The 18005-nt window shown below is 40.4% G+C and overlaps 1 protein-coding gene across 1 annotated transcript in view; it reads left to right on the top strand.

Moving 5' to 3' along the window:
- The window catches only part of LOC124593798 (single-minded homolog 1-like), a 68778-nt gene extending 51851 nt beyond the window's left edge, over positions 1-16927 (top strand). The window contains exon 4 of the mRNA XM_047132147.1: positions 16844-16927. Within this exon, the coding sequence (XP_046988103.1) occupies positions 16844-16927 (84 nt within the window). The remainder of the gene's footprint in view (positions 1-16843) is intronic.
- The last annotated feature ends 1078 nt before the right edge of the window (positions 16928-18005 follow it).

Genomic DNA, 18005 nt, shown 5'->3' with positions numbered 1-18005 from the left:
ACAGTTAGACGCAATGGAACAAAATATTCACACCACGCTTGAACAAACACGTGAAGATTTAACTACTGAGTTACATAACATTGAATCGAAATGTCAAAAAGTCTGTAATGACGTAAAAACACAAATTTGTGAGCATTTTCAACCTATTTTTTCGCGGCATGAAAATGCATTACAGAACCACGAAGCAGCCATAAAAGAACTGCAAACCATTGATCATGAAAATCATGAGACCTTGTAGGCTAAAATTGACTCAGTTGCATCTACCGATTCGGTTACGCAACTTGCAAAAACTCAGGAAAACTTAAAGGACACAGTAGATTCGATCTCAACACAAATGGACACTCTGAAACTTGGTTCAGAAAAACAGGAAATGTGTTCACTATCGGAGAAAGTAGCCGAACTTTCGGATCAGGTCACTAACTTATCTACAAAGGTAGATGATGATCTGAATGACACAAGACCCATAGCCTTCACTGACGCAGAAGAGTATGAACAAATAAGAAAATTCAAACAAAATCAAAATCAAATCAATACACAGTACAAAAGAGAAATCCGGGAAGTACAAGATCAGTTGACACAGGTGATACAAGAATTACGTATTTCAGAGGACACTCGCACTCCAACACGGGAAGAGGAACTTAGAAATACGGAAAAGCCACAAAATAATAACACAGGGCATTTCGGTAATTATGAAAGAAATTGGCAAGGTGGACCGAATTTTGAGATGGAACCGCTGACACGACGTAACTATGACCGATATGCTACTCGCCGACACGATGACTTTGACTATAAGCTGTTCATTACTACACGTAAATTCAAAACATTAAAGAATTCTGCCAACGACATTCATCCACAAGTGTGACTCTATCAATTCTCTCATTGCTTTCCTCCCAACTGGTCATTAGAACACAGATTAGAATTTATGTGTGGCTACTTGGAGAATTAACCAGTTGTAAGAATGCGATCGGTCATTCACGATTGCCACAGTGAAGGAGAGTTTTACCATGCCTTCCTCTCAGCATATTGGTCTCAAGCCACACAAGACCGAGTAAAACGTAGCATCATAATGATGAAACATTTCGAACAATCTGAATTTTCCAGTCTTGTGAAATATTTTGAAGACATGTTGCACAAGAATCAGTATCTTTCAAACCCATACAGCCCCTCAGAACTTATCCGCATTTGCTTAATCAAATTGCCTGAACATTTACGACACATTATTTTGGCAGGACGTTGCAAAGACGACATTGAAGCTTTTCAGGGACTGTTACAAGAATTGGAAATTGACACTGACAATCGCCAGATGCAAAAACAGGAAAACAATCACTACAGGTCACATACGTCACAATTCCGTGACGACAGAAACAATAACTGGACACGACAAGGCTATTCTTACAACGCAAATCGTGACCAAAACAGACACCACCCATATGACAACCACTGGCAGAGTAATAATAGTTACAGAGAAAGATCGCATTTCCGTAGTAATGAATATGACAGAGATAACCACAGAAACAGACAATATGGGAACCAAAACAATTATTACCAGGGGAGACAGAATAACTTCAGATGCAACAGTTCAGCGCGGAGTTACGATTCAGGGAGAAATTCTCCACCACGTGACCGACAAGGAAGAAACTACGGAATCTACCGAAATGACGACAGACGATATGATCATAACGACAGACGTCAATTTCATCAGAACTGGCGGGATTCTAACACGGCTGGGCCCTCTCGGCAAGGCGAATTTGTAGAAGTTAGGTCTCCTAATCCCAATAACGACGCGCGCCAACAAAGAGACAGACAATGACTTGCACAGCAGGCAGCCGCGTGCGCCAGGTGGCTCAGAGAAAAATAACATAGACGCTAACCTTGATAAAAATTCCAGTATTCTTTACTGACGTATACCGCCTGACAATTGCATTCAAGTTCAAACTCTGAGTACTATGAAGAGTAAAGGATTGCACCACACTTCACATGTAAAACCGCTTACTGAGAGATAATCTGCTTTTTAACTTTGTCTTTGCCATAAAACGTTTCACTTCACGTTACTAGTATGCTTCAGAAACTGTTACCATGCAACAATGTTTGAAGTTAAATATCCAGTCAAGAACCAAGAGAACTTATTTAAACAGAAATTACGAATGCATTGTTATTGCGAACAGATGACACAGTGTAATTGTGTGTGTACATTCTTGCTTGTTAGTTGCACGATTAGAACATTTACCAGTACTGCTAATGAGATTTTAATGCAACATTTTGGTTTACTTGAAAATACATTTGGGATTTAAAGTACTTTCTGTGAGATTAAAGATGACTTAGTATCAGGGGGGTACACGCTTACTTTGTGTACCATGTGTGTGGCAACCACAAGGAACCCTAGCTAATATGGTATTTGCCTATACAACTTTACACATCGGTACCATATTTCTCTAACACACAAATTACACAGCTATCTGATCATGTAACTGAGAGATAAACTTTTTTTTATTACATCAGTGACAGATGTTTACGCAATTACACAGTTGGATAACTTCACACTTATGAAATTGTATTTTGTCTGTACTTTGTAAAATGCTCATATTTTCTCGGAACCATTGTGATACTATGAGAGCTTTGAATGATATATTTGGTAAGAGAGCATGATTTTAAAGTACGTTTGAGGTAGATGACACTATTGAAATGAGCAGAGAATTTTTTTTAGGTTTTGAAATTATTGGAGGAAGCTACGACGATTTTGAGAATTGACTGGGATGTTATGATACTATTACGATGACGATGTGTGCTATGCTGTTGAGATATGTTTATGATCAATAAGATGATGGTACCGTATATGAGGAATAAGAAGTATGTTGGAAACCAAGACTCGTACTTTAAGAGTTATGAAATGTGCGTAAATGCGTGACTGTATCACAATGCTAGCGAATTTTTTTTTTTTGGACACTTATATTTATAGGATTTTGTTTCTACAGATTTGCAACGCTAATTCTTGACCTGTGAAATATTTTTATGTGAGACTGTCACTGTAGCGGAAACTGCTGTCGTAAATATTTCCGTAAGAAAGTTAAGTGACCACCTGCACGTAATGCGTCGCGGGCACCCACCTGGGCGACAGCCGCCCGAAAAAAAAGCCATTAGCCTTTCAGCGGCACAGGTAGAAAAAAAAAGGGAGGCCATTATCCTCGCTATTGACATTTCCTTGTTGAAAGCATACTGTGGAGCTCGTAATTTATGATATTTACTGTATTGCCTAATGAAATGACGAGAAATATTTTTACATCTGCACACCTGATTACGACAAGCGTCTTTCTACGAGAGTTGAGAGAATTTCTACTAACTTATGAAATGTCACATGACTATTGAATGATATTTTTATGCTTTGGTTTGCGTAATTGCTTATTTCATTTGACATCTGTTTTCCAGCTGTGTTGCAGCATTGGTTTCATAAAATAAAATTAAATGCATTTGCTAATGTGAACACTTTCTGTCAACAGATCTATTAAATAATAATTTTGTGATCCACATTCTTCAAAAAAGGAGCACTTGGAAAGGAAAGAACAATAAGAAGGGACTAGTAACAGTAACTGCATACATAATATTCTTTTCAAGTACATGGTAATATTTTTTTTACAATAAGTTGTTGTGGTGCACCACTTTAATTACTTAGACATTAAGATGTGATTATACATTTCCCTTATCTGCATTGTTATTTTTAGTGTACTATTTTTTCTGCTTGAGCTTTGTCATGTTTAGGTATAAGTTATTTCATTTTCTGCTGCTGTTTGCCAGGCATAGTGTTGCTGAATTTGAATTTGTGTTACTCTGCTAAGCCAGATTTATTTTTCTTGTTTGCTGCGCATTGCCTCATATTAGTTGTAATGTGAATTGCTTGGTAATTTAGATTTACTGTAGCTTGCTTTGCAAATTTCCATTTCTTTATCATTGCTGTTTGTGTTAATTGTTTTGTGCTGCTGCATTGCCTCGTTCCTTAGTTCAGTATCTGAGCTCAGTAGATTTAAGTTAGCTTAAGAGGGGGTAGACTACATAAGCAACTGACTATGGACAATAGGGAAAAAATGCATTGAGAAGTTATATGAAAAATATTTGGGCCAAAATGAATATTGTACACTGAGAAATAATTATTTTGAAATAAATATGAATAGAATACAGAAAGCAGGTATAGATAGGACTTTTTGGGAATAATGATGAATGAAGGGAGATCTCCAAGAAGTTAAGAAAGTTTTGTTTGCAAAATACTGCAGTAAAACAAACCCTGTCCTTTCCTTTTGTATTATTTGGCTATGTATGTATGTACCATTGTGTATTTGTCTTTTTCCTGTCTTTATGTGTTTAGCTGATGGGAGCTATGTTGTAGAATTCTTCTAATACTATGTTATTTACTTTGTAAAGATTTGAGACATTATTTATCTGTTCTGTTTTAATGCTCATATGTGAAAGTGATGTTTCAAAAGTTATTCTGATCTTTATGTATGTAGTTCTGTCATTATTTTTGTAAAACTGATGTATACGTTTATTTCTATTCTTTTGTAAAGCCTGTGTTACTACAAATGTTATCTGTATTGTTATGTTCTTTAATGATGTATTTTGTACCTTTGTAATTGTATTCTTATGTTGTAAATTTATAATCGTATAGACACCAGTTCTTCAAATTAAGTTAGATTTCACTGCACACGTTTCTGTTGGTCATAGTATATGGACAATATGTGAGAAGTAGGGACTGTTAGTGTTTGCACTTGTGTTAATAATTCAGCAAGGGATGGGATAACAGAATTGCTGGTTCTAAGGACAATTCCAAAAACTTTGTGAGTGCACAAGTGGTGGTTATGGACTTGCTGTATTATCCGCAAGACTCTTCAATGGTGATTGTGCACCTGCACAGTCGCAACAGATGGCTGCTGGCCGTCTCTACAAGGACTACAGTGAGTCTGCACCTCTGGTGGCCCACCAATACCGTAATCTCTACCAGGACTACAGTGGGTCTGCTCTGTGATGACCTACCTACCAATACTCTTCAAAATTTCGACTGACTCTGCTGTGGGTTTGCTCTGTTGTGGCCCATTACCTGTATGCATGTCAAGAGTCAGCACTGTCTTTCCGTTGGAAGGACAACACTACTTCTTCAAGACTGCATGGAAATCCACTACTTCCGTGTGCATTTTCTTCTACTGCTCAGACTTTGAGAAAAACACTACTATTTTACCGTAATGAACGATCAAGACTGTCTTTATGGACTGTGAGAAAATTTGAGCTTTTGACCAACATTGTATCAATAAGTGTGTGCATTTGATTTCTTTGTTATTGTAATTATGAAAAATTTTACCAAATCATTATTGGCCACTGCCCAAAAAAGATTTGTAAAATTTTTTGTGGGGAGCATGGGGGCTATGTAAGTAGGCAGTTTATGTTTTCTCTATGTAAGTAGGCTCTTTATGTTTTCTTATTGGCAACGTTACGTAGCGCTCAATATGAAAATCACTGGCTGTGCTGTGTGCAGTCTGTGGCTAGTTTGCATTGCTGTCTGCCATTGTAGTGTTGGGCAGCGGCAGCTGGCTGTGAACAGCGCGTAGCGTTGCGCAGTTGGAGGTGAGCCGCCAGCAGTGGTGGATGTGGGGAGAGAGATGGCGGAGTTTTGAAATTTGTCATGAACTGCTATATTTATATACGATGATATCAAGCTGGCAGTAGTGGCGCTCGCTGTATTGCAGTAGCTTGAGTAGCGAAGATTTTTGTGAGGTAAGTGATTTGTGAAACGTATAGGTTAATGTTAGTCAGCGCCATTCTTTCGTAGGGACTTTTTGAAAGTCAGATTGCGTTGCGCTAATTAATATTGTGTGTCAGGTTAAGCACAGTCTTGTATAATTGTTCAAAGGGGAAGTTTCAACCTCAAAGGACGCCGACATCTAGCGGAGAAACTATAAAGCGGTTGCCGCTGGGGGAGGCCACGCTCGGCCTCCACATGACTCGCTGCTGTTCCCACTCCTCCTGTGAAACGCTAGCTCCGGCGACGACAACCGTCATACAGAGTACATTTAACTCGGCACGCTAGCTCACGTCCACTCTCGAAGTTTGTAAGGCGCTTTTCTGGGAGGTGTACCGTCACAAAACCGCCATTTGCGACCCAGTTCACTCAGTGACGGGTGCCGCAATTACCACTAAGTACAGTATCAATTCCTCATGGTATCTCCCCAACTCATAAAGCAAACTTAAAACTATGTGATGGACATCTTTTACTGCCCTAAACGTGACCTAACCACATATTTAAATATCAGTATTACTATGCATATGAGAAACAAGTACCAATCATAAAGGCCGGCCACGGTGGCCGAGTGGTTCTAGGCGCTGGAGTCCGGAACCGCCCGACTGTTACGATCGCAGGTTCGAATCCTGCCTCGGGCATGGATGTGTGTGATGTCCTTAAATTAGTTAGGTTTAAGTAGTTCTAAGTTCTAGGGGACTGATGACCTCAGATGTTAAGTCCCATAGTGCTCAGAGCCATTTGAACCATTTTTCTTTGAATCATAAAGAAAAACCTAACAATTAAATAGGTCCTAAAAATAATGACTCTAATATGCGTTGTTCTGCACGCATGTGATGTATAGTTTTGCCTGTCAAACACAATAAACAAAAGGCAATTGAAATTAAAACTCCCGTGGACATAGTTCCACTACCATGTTATTAATTTATTCCCAGCCATTTTAACTGTAAAAAAAATTACTATTTTTGGCGATGGACTTTCCTTTGCATGTTGGCGAAGCACACACCTTTCGTCGTCAGCTGACGAGACACCCAGAGTCGCTACAATAATGCAGTTCTGGTCATCGGCGCCATTTAAAGCCCGCCTCCACCCAACTGACATGACACTGGTAAGAAACAAAAGTCACCCAGTCATCTTCCTGTGACTGATAATTGTCCGAACACCAGGGGCTCGTCGGATCGAAACCAACCCTCTACTGCCATTCAGACTTGACACAAAAACAGTAAATTTCAGAGCGAGGCTTGATACAAGTGAACAGATTCTAGTGTTTTCAAGAAAATTATGCTAAGTAGAGACATTTCATTTCCGTCAGAAAAATTTCTTCCATAGAAAAACAGAAAGGTCCAAGTTCTTGCGACTGTACTACAGTGAGAGAAGGTTTCTCCCATCGAAATGGAATGATAATGTGTCATGGAATAGCATTAGCAAACAAACTAGCCCCTCCTGAATAAAAAGGCAAAGTCCCATTAACGCCTTAATTTTATTGCCAGATTTTCAAAATTACGAGCTAATGCACAGCAACAATCAATGCTGAATATACAGCCAATAAAACACCATTTCTTTACAGAAATCCAAACCAAAATATTAACCCATGCAGAAATGTAAGTATCATAACAATGACTTAAAATTATTATTAAAGTAATCTACTCTTCATTAGCTACTAGAAAATTGGCCAGCAGCTGAACCTCGATGCATTAAAAATTATTTTGTGTGTGTCCAAAACAAAATCTCTATACATGAATGTGTGCTAAAGCACATGCCAATTATCAAAATAAAAACAAAAAATTCGCTTTACACTTCAGTTAACACCCTTCCTTCCAGTTTGAAATCATTTACTTATTAATTGCTAGGTTGCCACTTAACTGCCACTCATTTAACTCATACACAGGATTTAAGCACCATTGCACATATTTGCCCTGAGTCAGCTGCGCTCCCCACCAAAAAAAAAAAAAAAAAAAAAATCTTACTTGTGATCGGCAAAATAACCTTACCACCACACAAATCCATCCAACATCAAAATTACCCCTAGAGGATCTTAAACGTAAACACATCATATATATATGTTATTCTGGTCTTAAATCCTAAGACTGGTTTGATGCAGCTCTCCATGCTACTCTATCCTGTGCAATTCATCTCCCAATACCTACTGCAACCTACATCCTTCTGAATCTGCTTAATGTACTCATCTCTTGGACTCCCTCTACGATTTTTACCCTCCACGCTGCCCTCCAATACTAAATAGATGATCCCATGATGCCTCAGAACATGTCCTACCAACCGATCCCTTCTTCTAGTCAAGTTGTGACACAAACTCCAGTTCTCCCCAATCCTATTCAATACCTCTTCATTAGTTATGCGATCTACCCACTTAATCTTCTGCATTCTTCTGTAGCACCACATATGGAAAGCTTCTATTCTCTTCTTGTCCAAACTATTTATCGTCCACGTTTCACTTCGATACATGGCTACACTACGTACAAATACTTTCAGAAACGACTTCCTGACACTTAGATTTATACTCGATGTTAACATATTCCTCTTCTTCCGAAACGCTTTCCTTGCCATTGCCAGTCTACATTTTATATCCTCTCTACTTCGACCATCATCAGTTATTTTGCTCCCCAAATAGCAAAACTCCTTTACTACTTTAAGTGTCTCATTTCCTAATCTAATTCCTTCAGCATCACCAGACTTTACTCAACTACATTCCATTATCCTCGTTTTGGTTTTGTTGTTGTTCATCTTGTATCCTCCTTTCAAGACACTGTCCGTTCCGTTCAAGAGATCTTCCAAGTCCTTTGCTGTCTCTGACAGATTTACAATGTCATCGGCGAACCTCAAAGTTTTAATTTCTTCTCCATGGATTTTAATACCTACTCCAAATTTTTCTTTTCGTTCCTTTATTGCTTGCTCAATATACAGATTGAATAAAATCTCACTCCCTTCCCAACCACTGTTTCCCTTTCATGCCCCTCGACTCTTATAACTGCCATCTGGTTTCTGTACAAACTGTATATAGCTTTTCGTTCCCCGTATTTTACTCCTGCCACCTTTAGAATTTGAAAGAGATTTTTCCAGTGAACACTGTCAGAAACTTTCTCTAAGTCTACAAGTACTAGGAACGTAGGTTTGCCTTTCCTTAACCTTTCTTGTAACGTGAGTCGTAAGGTCAGTATTGCCTCACGAGTTCCAATGTTTCTACGGAATCCAAACTGATCTTCCCCGGGGTTTGCTTCTACCAGTTTTTCCATTCGCCTGTAAAGGATTCGCATTAGTATTTTACAGCTGTGACATATTAAACTGATAGTCCGGTACTTTTCACATCTGTCAACACCTGATTCCTTTGGGATTGGAATTATTATATTCTTCTTGACGTCTGACAGTATTTCGCCGGTCTCATACATCTTGCTCACCAGATGGTAGAGTTTTGTTAAGACTGGGTCTGCCAAAGCTGTCAGTAGCTCTAATGGAATGTTGTCTACTCCCGGGTCCTTGTTTCGACTCAGGTCTTCCAGTGCTCTGTCAAACTCTTCACGTAGTATCATATCTCCCATTTCATCTTCATCTACATCCCCTTTCATTTCCATCATCATGTACATCGCCCTTGTATAGACCCTCTATATACTCCTTCCACCTTTCTGCTTTCTCTTCTTTGCTTAGAACTGGGTTTCCATCTGAGTTCTTGATATTCATACAAGTGGTTGTCTTTTCTCCAACGGTCTCTTTAATTTTCCTGTAGGCAGTATCTATCTTACCCCAAGTGAGATAAGCCTCTACATTCTTACATTTGTTCTCTCGCCATCCCTGCTTAGCCATTTTGCACTTCCTGTCGATCTCATTTTTGTGACATTTGTATTCCTTTTTGTTCATTTATTGCATTTTTATATTTTCTCCTTTCATCAATTAAATTCAATATTTTTTTTGTTACCCAAGGATTCCTACTAGCCCTCGTCTTTTTACCTACTTGATCCTCTGCTGCCTTCACTACTTCATCCCTCAAAGCTACCCATTCTTCTTCTACTGTATACAACCAACACTTGAACCAAGTGTTAGCTATGATTAAGTTATGCTCCGTGCAAAACTCTTCCAGGCGGTTGCCTCTTTCATTTCTTTCCCCCAATCCGTACTCATCTACTACGTTTACGTTTCCTTCTCTTCCTTTTCCTACTAATATATATATATATATATATATATATATATATATATATATATATATAAAGTTTGGGATCACTTTCAATTATTTATTGCACAAGAACTAAACATTGTACAGATGTTATACATATTGCATTTTGAAGAGAAACTCTGAACGTTTTTTACAAACATTCGATATGTGAACCATGAGTGACCGGGAAGACGTCAATACAGTAATCGAATTCTTGCCATACCCGTCCCAGCATGGCATCGTCGACTGTGGCAGTCGCTTCCCGTATTCTCTTCCGGAGCTCTGCTACATCACGTGGTACAGGCAGTACATACACCAGATCTTTAATGTGCCCCCACGGAAAAAGTCACACAGAGTGAGATCTGGTGATAGGGGAGGCCATTTCATGAAACAGGTGTCCCCTTCTGTAGCACAACCGATCCATCGATAGGGGCAGCTCCGTGTTCGCCATGTTTGCGCCTAGCGCTGACGGTCGGCAAATTACCAAACTACGCTGTGGCGGTATACATTAAAAAAAAACTTTCAGGGTTTCCCTTCAAACTGACATATGTATGATATCTGTACAATGTTTGGTTCTCGTGCAATAAATAATTGAAACTGTTCTTGGACTTTATGTACAGGGTGTACATAAAGTCCAGGATACTGGCCACAAGGTCCTTCCCAGATAGTGCATTTATAAATTTTGCTTTCTTCCTACCCCTTCCAACATTTAGCACAGGTACTCAATCTTCACAATTAATGTTAGCCTCATGTTTACTTAACAAATCAATGCCAAACACCACATTTAAGCTCAAGTTTCCAATCACCAGAAATGCCTGATTAAACAGTGCTCCCCAAATGTTTATATCTAATACACATCCTTCCTCACTGGTTTGCTATAATTCCCAAAGACATTTTTAATACTCACCCCTGTGACTGGAAATTCAATTGCCTTATCATTTCTGATATGATTAAAAAAATCTTCTGCTATTCACTAATGGAACTGCCAGTGCCGGCCGCTGTGGCCGAGTTGTTCTAGGCTCTTCAGTCCGGAACCGCACTGCTGCTACGGTTTAAGGTTCAAATCCTGCCTCAGGCATGGATGTGTGTGATGTCTTTAGGTTAGGTAGGTTTAAATAGTTCTAAGTCTAGGAGACTAATGACCTCTGATGTTGAGACCCATAGCGCTTAGAGCCATTTGAACCATTTGAACATCCAGTGTCTACCAGAGTAGCATTGCTTACTTTTCCAACTTTAACATTAAGTATTGGCTGCACCTTTTCAGTTTATTCATGCCTTACGACTGTCCTCAGCAAAAAGGTCCACCTCCACTTCCTGTGTACCATCTTTCACCGTAAGACACACTTAAACCCCCTCCCCCTACACAGTTACATGGTTGTATCTCATCATCTTCTGCAAATATTAACTCAATTGCATTTTAAAATTAAGCATTCTCTACACTCCACCTCCCTAATTTAGTGGCTAAATAAAAATTTTGTTTCTCTCATATATTTGGACCCACTTTCTGAGTATATTTTTCAAAACCTACCCAATCACTGGCCTCATTGTTGTTTTCATATTTTTCCATCCATTCTGAATTTAATTCATCACACTAACACCCATTTACTGTCCATTATTGTGAATCAAGATGTTCTGAATGTCGTTATATTCATACCCTTTTCAACTAACTGAACGGTTACTTACTGTATTATTATTATCCCCCTACTAACATTTCGCATATGAACACACACTCTTCTATTAACATCAGATTCTATATTCCTATCAAATGTTTCTGTAAGACCATCGTAGTATGCCATATCCCTCTCAGTTTGCTCCATTAACTGCTTAACATAATCATACTTCATCTACTTCATCAGAACACCTTCCATTAGGAAAGTGGATGTATTCAGCGAAAACAGTTCAAATGACTGTGAACACTATGAGACTTAACATCGGAGGTCATCAGACCTCTAGAACTTAGAACGACTTAAACCCAACTAACCTAAGGACATCACACACATCCATGCCCGAGGCAGGAATCGAACCTGCGACCGTAGCCGTCGCGCGGATCCGGAATAAAGGAGGCACTTAGCGACTCTTAGGTGATTTATCAATTACAGAGCGCAGAAATCAGTCGTCCTTTTTTCTCTGCAGTGTTTATTACGCAGATTCAGATGTCGCCTAGTGCCTAGCCATCATCAATGGACTATTTTCTAATCTCGATGCATGTGAGTTCCCTGTTGTTCGGGTGTCAGTCACAGTTCTTTTCAGAGATCTGCTTATGAGGGATCCGACAGTTTGTTGGTAAGTTTGTGGAGATATATGGAATTAGATGTCTAGGTACAGATCACGTAATTCACGCAAATAACAGGCTGCTGATTTGCGTACGCTGTGATGGCGCCGGATAGGGACTTCGATGTGTTCCATAGAATTTACATCAAGCGAATCTGGTAGCCGAGACGTCCTCTATAATGCTCCCCAATCCACTGGAGCACGGTTCTAGCTCCGAGACACGGACTATTATACTGCTGAAAGATGACATGGCCGTCGGGGAAGACATCAAGCATAATGGTTCGCAGCTGTCACTATGCCTTCGATTACTACCACAGATCGCATGTCATCGCAGGGGAATGTCTCGCATATAATAATCATAATTGTAGATATCGAAATAGACGACAGAGGGATAGAGAAACAATTAAAATAGCTCAAAAGAGGAAAGACCGCTGGACCTCATGTGATACCAGTTCGATTTTACACGGAGTACGCGAAGGAACTTGCCCCCCTTCTTGCAGCGGTATACCGTAGGTCTCTAGGAGAGCGTAGCGTTCCAAAGGATTGGAAAAGGGCACAGGTCATCCCCGTTTTCAAGAAGGGACGTCGATCAGATGTTCAGAACTATAGACCCATATCTCTAACGTCGATCAGTTGTAGAATTCTGGAACACGTATTATGTTCGAGTATAATGAATTTTCTGGAGACTAGAAATCTACTCTGCAGGAATCAGCATGGGTTTCGAAAAAGACGATCGTGTGAAACCCAGCTCTCGCTATTCGTTCATGGGACTCAGAGGGCCATAGACACGGGTTCCCAGGTAGATGCCGTGTTTCTTGACTTCCGCAAGGCGTTTGATTCAGTTCCCCACAGTCGTTTAATGAACAAACTAAGAGCATATGGACTATCAGACCAATTGTGTGATTGGATTGAAGAGTTCCTATATAACAGAACGCAGCTTGTCATTCTCAATGGAGAGAAGACTTCCGAAGTAGAGTGATTTCAGGTGTGCCGCAAGGGAGTGTCGTAGAACCGTTGCTATTCACAATATACATAAACGACCTTCTGGATAACATCAAAGGTTCACTGAGGCTTTTTGCAAATGCTGTAGTATATAGAGAGGTTCCAACAATGGAAAATTGTACTGAAATACAGGAGGATCTGCAACGAATTGCCGCATGGTGCATGGAATGGCAATTGAATCTCAGTGTAGACAAGTGTAATATGGAGCGAATACATAGAAAGAAAGATCCTTTACAATTTAGCTACAGTATAACAGGTCAGCAACTCGTAGCAGCTAATTCCATAAATTACCTGGGAGAAGATGAAGATGAAATGGGAGTTACGATACTGTGTGAAGAGTTTGACAGAGCGCTGAAAGATCTGAGTCGAAACAAGGCCCCGGGAGTAGAGAACATTCCATTAGAACTTCTGACGGCCTTGGGAGAGCCAGTCCTGACGGAACTCTACCATCTGGTGAGCTAGATGTATGAGACAGGTGAAATACCCTCAGACTTCAAGAAGAACATAATAATTCCAATCCCAAATAAAGCGGGTGTTGACAGATGTGAAAATTACCGAACAATCAGTTTAATAAGCCACAGCTGGAAAATACTAACGCGAATTCTTTACAGACGAATGGAAAAACTAGTAGAAGCCGACCTCGGGGAAGATCAGTTTGGATTCCGTAGAAATATCGGAACACATGAGGCAATACTGACCCTACGATTGATTTTAGAAGCTAGATTAAGAAAAGGTGAACCTAGGCTTCTAGCATTTGTAGACTTAGAGAAAGGTTTTGACAATGTTCACTAGAATACTGTCTTTCAAATTCTGAAGGTGGCAGGTGTAAAATACAGGGAGCGAAAGGCTATTTACAATTTGTACAGAAACCAGATGGCAGTTATAAGAGTCGAGGGGCATGAAAGGGAAACAGTGGTTGGGAAGGGAGTGAGATTTTATTCAATCTGTATATTGAGCAAGCAATAAAGGAACGAAAAGAAAAATTTGGAGTAGGTATTAAAATCCGTGGAGAAGAAATAAAAACTTTGAGGTTCGCCGATGACATTGTAAATCTGTCAGAGACAGCAAAGGACTTAGAAGATCTCTTGAACGAAACGGACAGTGTCTTGAAAGGAGGATACAAGATGAACAACAACAAAACCAAAACAAGGATAATGGAATGTAGTCGAACTAAGTCGGGTGATGCTGAGGAAATTAGATTAGGAAATGAGACACTTAAAGTAGTAAAGGAGTTTTGCTAATTGGGGAGCAAAATAACTGATGATGGTCGAAGTAGAGAGGATAAAAAATGTAGACTGGCAATGGCAAGGAAAGCGTTTCTGAAGAAGAGAAATATGTTAACGTCAAGTATAGATTTAAGCGTCAGTAAGTCGTTTCTGAAAGTATTTGTATGGAGTGTAGCCATGTATGGAAGTGAAACATGGACGATAAATAGTTTGGACAAGAAGAGAATAGAAGCTTTCCATATGTGGTGCTACAGAAGAATGCTGAAGATTAGATGGGTAGATCACATAACTAATGAGGAGGTACTGAATAGGATTGGGGAGAAGAGGAGTTTGTGGCATAACTTGACTAGAAGAAGGAATCGGTTGGTAGGACATGTTCTGAGGCATCAAGGGATCACCAATTTAGTATTGGAGGGCAGAGTGAAGGGTAAAAATCGTAAAGGGAGACCATGGGATGAATACACTAAGCAGATTCAGAAGGATGAAGGTTGCAGTACGTACTGGGAGATGAAGAAGCTTGCACAGGATAGAGTAGCATGGAGAGCTGCATCAAACCAGTCTCAGGACTGAAGACCACAACAACAACAACAACCTGGTAGTTGGCATTAGGAGTGATTTAAAATGGTATTATCATATAAGGTTGATCGTCGATAAGGCAGATGCCAGAGTGAGATTCATTGGAAGAATTCTAAGGAAATGCAATCTGAAAACAAAGGAACTAGGTTACAGTACGCTTGTTCACCCACTGCTTGAATACTGCTCAGCAGTGTGGGGTCCGTACCAGATAGGGTTGATAGAAGAGATAGAGAAGATCCAACGGAGAGCAGCGCGCTTCGTTACAGGATCAGTTACTAATCGCGAAAGCGTTACGGAGATGATAGATAAACCGCAGTGGATGACTCTGCAGGAGAGACGCTCAGTACGTCGGTACGGGCTTTTGTTGAAGTTTCGAGAACATAACTTCACCGAGGTGTCAAGCAATATGTTGCTCCCTCCTCCGTATATCTCGCGAAGAGACCATGAGGATAAAATCAGAGAGATTAGAGCCTACACAGAGGCATACCGACAATCTTTCTTTCCACAAACAATACGAGACTGGAATAGAAGGGAGAATCGATAGAGGTACTCAGAGTACCCTCCGCCACACACCGTCAGGTGGTTTGCGGAGTAAGGCTGTAGATGTATATGTAGATGTAATACTGCCCCCACCGGCCTGCGTCCGTGGCACACTGCACGTTTAGAGTCGCCGTTCAGCACTATGACGACGTTTGTGGAGACGACCGTAAACCCAGTGCAGCAAAACTGTGATTCACCCGAAGAGTCGACACTTTCCCGTGAATCGAAGGTCCCGTGCCCACTGCTGTCGTAATTGGCGATGTCGTTGTGTCAAGATGTGAACACGTAAGGCCAATCTGCTGCAGAAGTCTATGTTCAACAATGTATGATGAATGGTGCGCTCCCAAACACTTGCGTGTGCACCGACATTGTGCTCTTTCGGCAGAGAGGCCAAAGATCTCCATCTATCCTGCTTTACACAGCAACAAGCCTTCGAACCCCACGTTCTGTGAAGAGTCGTGGGCGCCCAACCATTTAGCAAGTAGTGTAGTTTCACTGACCTTCTACCTATTTCCGTAGATGCTCACGACAGTATCATGTGAACATTCGACCAGTTTCGCCGCTTTCGAGCTACCCATTGACCGATTGTGCTTAATAATAATCTGCCCTCTGTCATAGTTGGTTATCTCAATGGATTTCCCCATTTGCAGCCGATATCCTTGCTCGGGTTATCCCCCGCTTACATACCTTTGTTACCGCTTCACGTACCTGCAACGCCGTCAAGTGGCATTCAGCGTAGCGCCAGGCATGGGCGTGTTTTGGAGTATCAGTGTATATGAACTTGCACGCAAATTTTCACGGCTTTCTAGTGCTGTTCTTAGTTTTTCCCTAACGTATACAATTTGTTGAGAAATAATGATTTTGTCTTTGAAAACACTACTTTGTGTTATTCTGTTACTAATAATTATAAACAACTAAGTCTAAGTACACTTATACATACCTACGTGTACTTATGCTGCCAGCATTTTCAATGTTTCATGTCTTACTTATGCGAAAGTTCGGATTTCTATGCATAATATGCATTCCAATCTGTAATTCAAAATAGCTAAGTTCGTAGAAAATCTACTACGGTAGTCCGATAGTGTGGCATGGGACCCATTCGTAGGTACTTAGTTCGTAAAGATCGGTTAAGACCATACCGAGATATTAATTTTTAAAATTCGTTACATACTTTAAACATTCAACGTGAAATAACGTAAAAGCTAATTTCACTATTGAGGGTGTGTTTTCACCCAAGGACTCGTCTTCATGTTGTTATTTTAACCACGTTACTGGCTTTTCTGTCACTAGTTGGGTTCAGGTTTTATTGGATTCAACCTCCACGCTCTCCTGGCCGTCAAACTTTTGCGCAGGCTCGGCCGCGCCTACTCTTAACTTCAAAACAGTACACGCAGTACGCGAGCGCACGGCGGCGACTATTCTAAACGTTTATCGTCACAATTACTGCGATATATCTTCTCAAACATACACTGACGGAGAAAAAACACAATACCAAAAAATAATTAATGTACAATAATGAAATTTAGGGAATACGTTAGTCTGGGTATTATATTTAAGTGATTAACATTGCAAGCACGAGGTAAGGCATTGCATAAGTGAAATGCTGCTACATTAATAACCGGTTTAATTGCCAGATTTTGAATCTAAGCATGCAAACGTGCATGTGTTGTGTTGAACAGGTGCCGGATGTCAGTTTATGGGACGGACTTCCATTCCTGTTGCACTTGGACGGTCATTCCGGTTGTGGATGACGTGAAGTTGTTTTGCACTGATGTCCCATATGTGCTCGACAGAAGATAGATCTGATGATAGAGAAGCCAAGACAACATGTCGTCACTCTTTAGAGCATGTTGCATTACAACAACTGTACGCGGGCGACCGTTAACCTGTTGTAGAACATCCCCTTGAACGTTGTTAATGAATTGCAGCACAAGTCGAGTCATCAGTCAGCGTGCATGGTATAACCATTAGAGTGTTCATGTTGTTTGGCAAAAACAGTCATAATGTCTGTTGGGATAACCGCAATCAGTGGTTTTACAATGTTACTTATAATCCGTCTTGATTGCAAAATGTTTATTCATATGACCGGTTTCGGTTCCTCTAGAACCATCTTCAGATCTGCAATGTCGGTTACAGGAGTAACCCGTCCACACACAACAACCTTATCATGCCGATGTGACGCAGCATCTGAAGGTCGCTGGGTGTGGACGGGTTACTCTTGTAACCGAAATTGCAGATGATGGTTCTAGAGGAACCGAAACCGGTCATATGAATAAACATGGTTCAATCAAGACGGATTATAAGTAACATTGTTCATGTTGTCATACGAAATCCACCCCAGACGATAATTCCAGGTGTACGTCCAATGTGTCTACCACGCCGACGGATTGTGTGCAAGCCCTCAACTGGCCTCCTACTAACCATCATAATGCCATAACTCTCGGAGGCAGAA

The sequence above is a fragment of the Schistocerca americana genome, chromosome 2, assembly GCF_021461395.2.
Source record: "Schistocerca americana isolate TAMUIC-IGC-003095 chromosome 2, iqSchAmer2.1, whole genome shotgun sequence".
Classification (NCBI taxonomy): Eukaryota; Metazoa; Arthropoda; class Insecta; order Orthoptera; family Acrididae; genus Schistocerca; species Schistocerca americana.
Note: the sequence above shows the minus strand (reverse complement) of the source record. Positions and strands in the feature narration are given on the sequence as shown.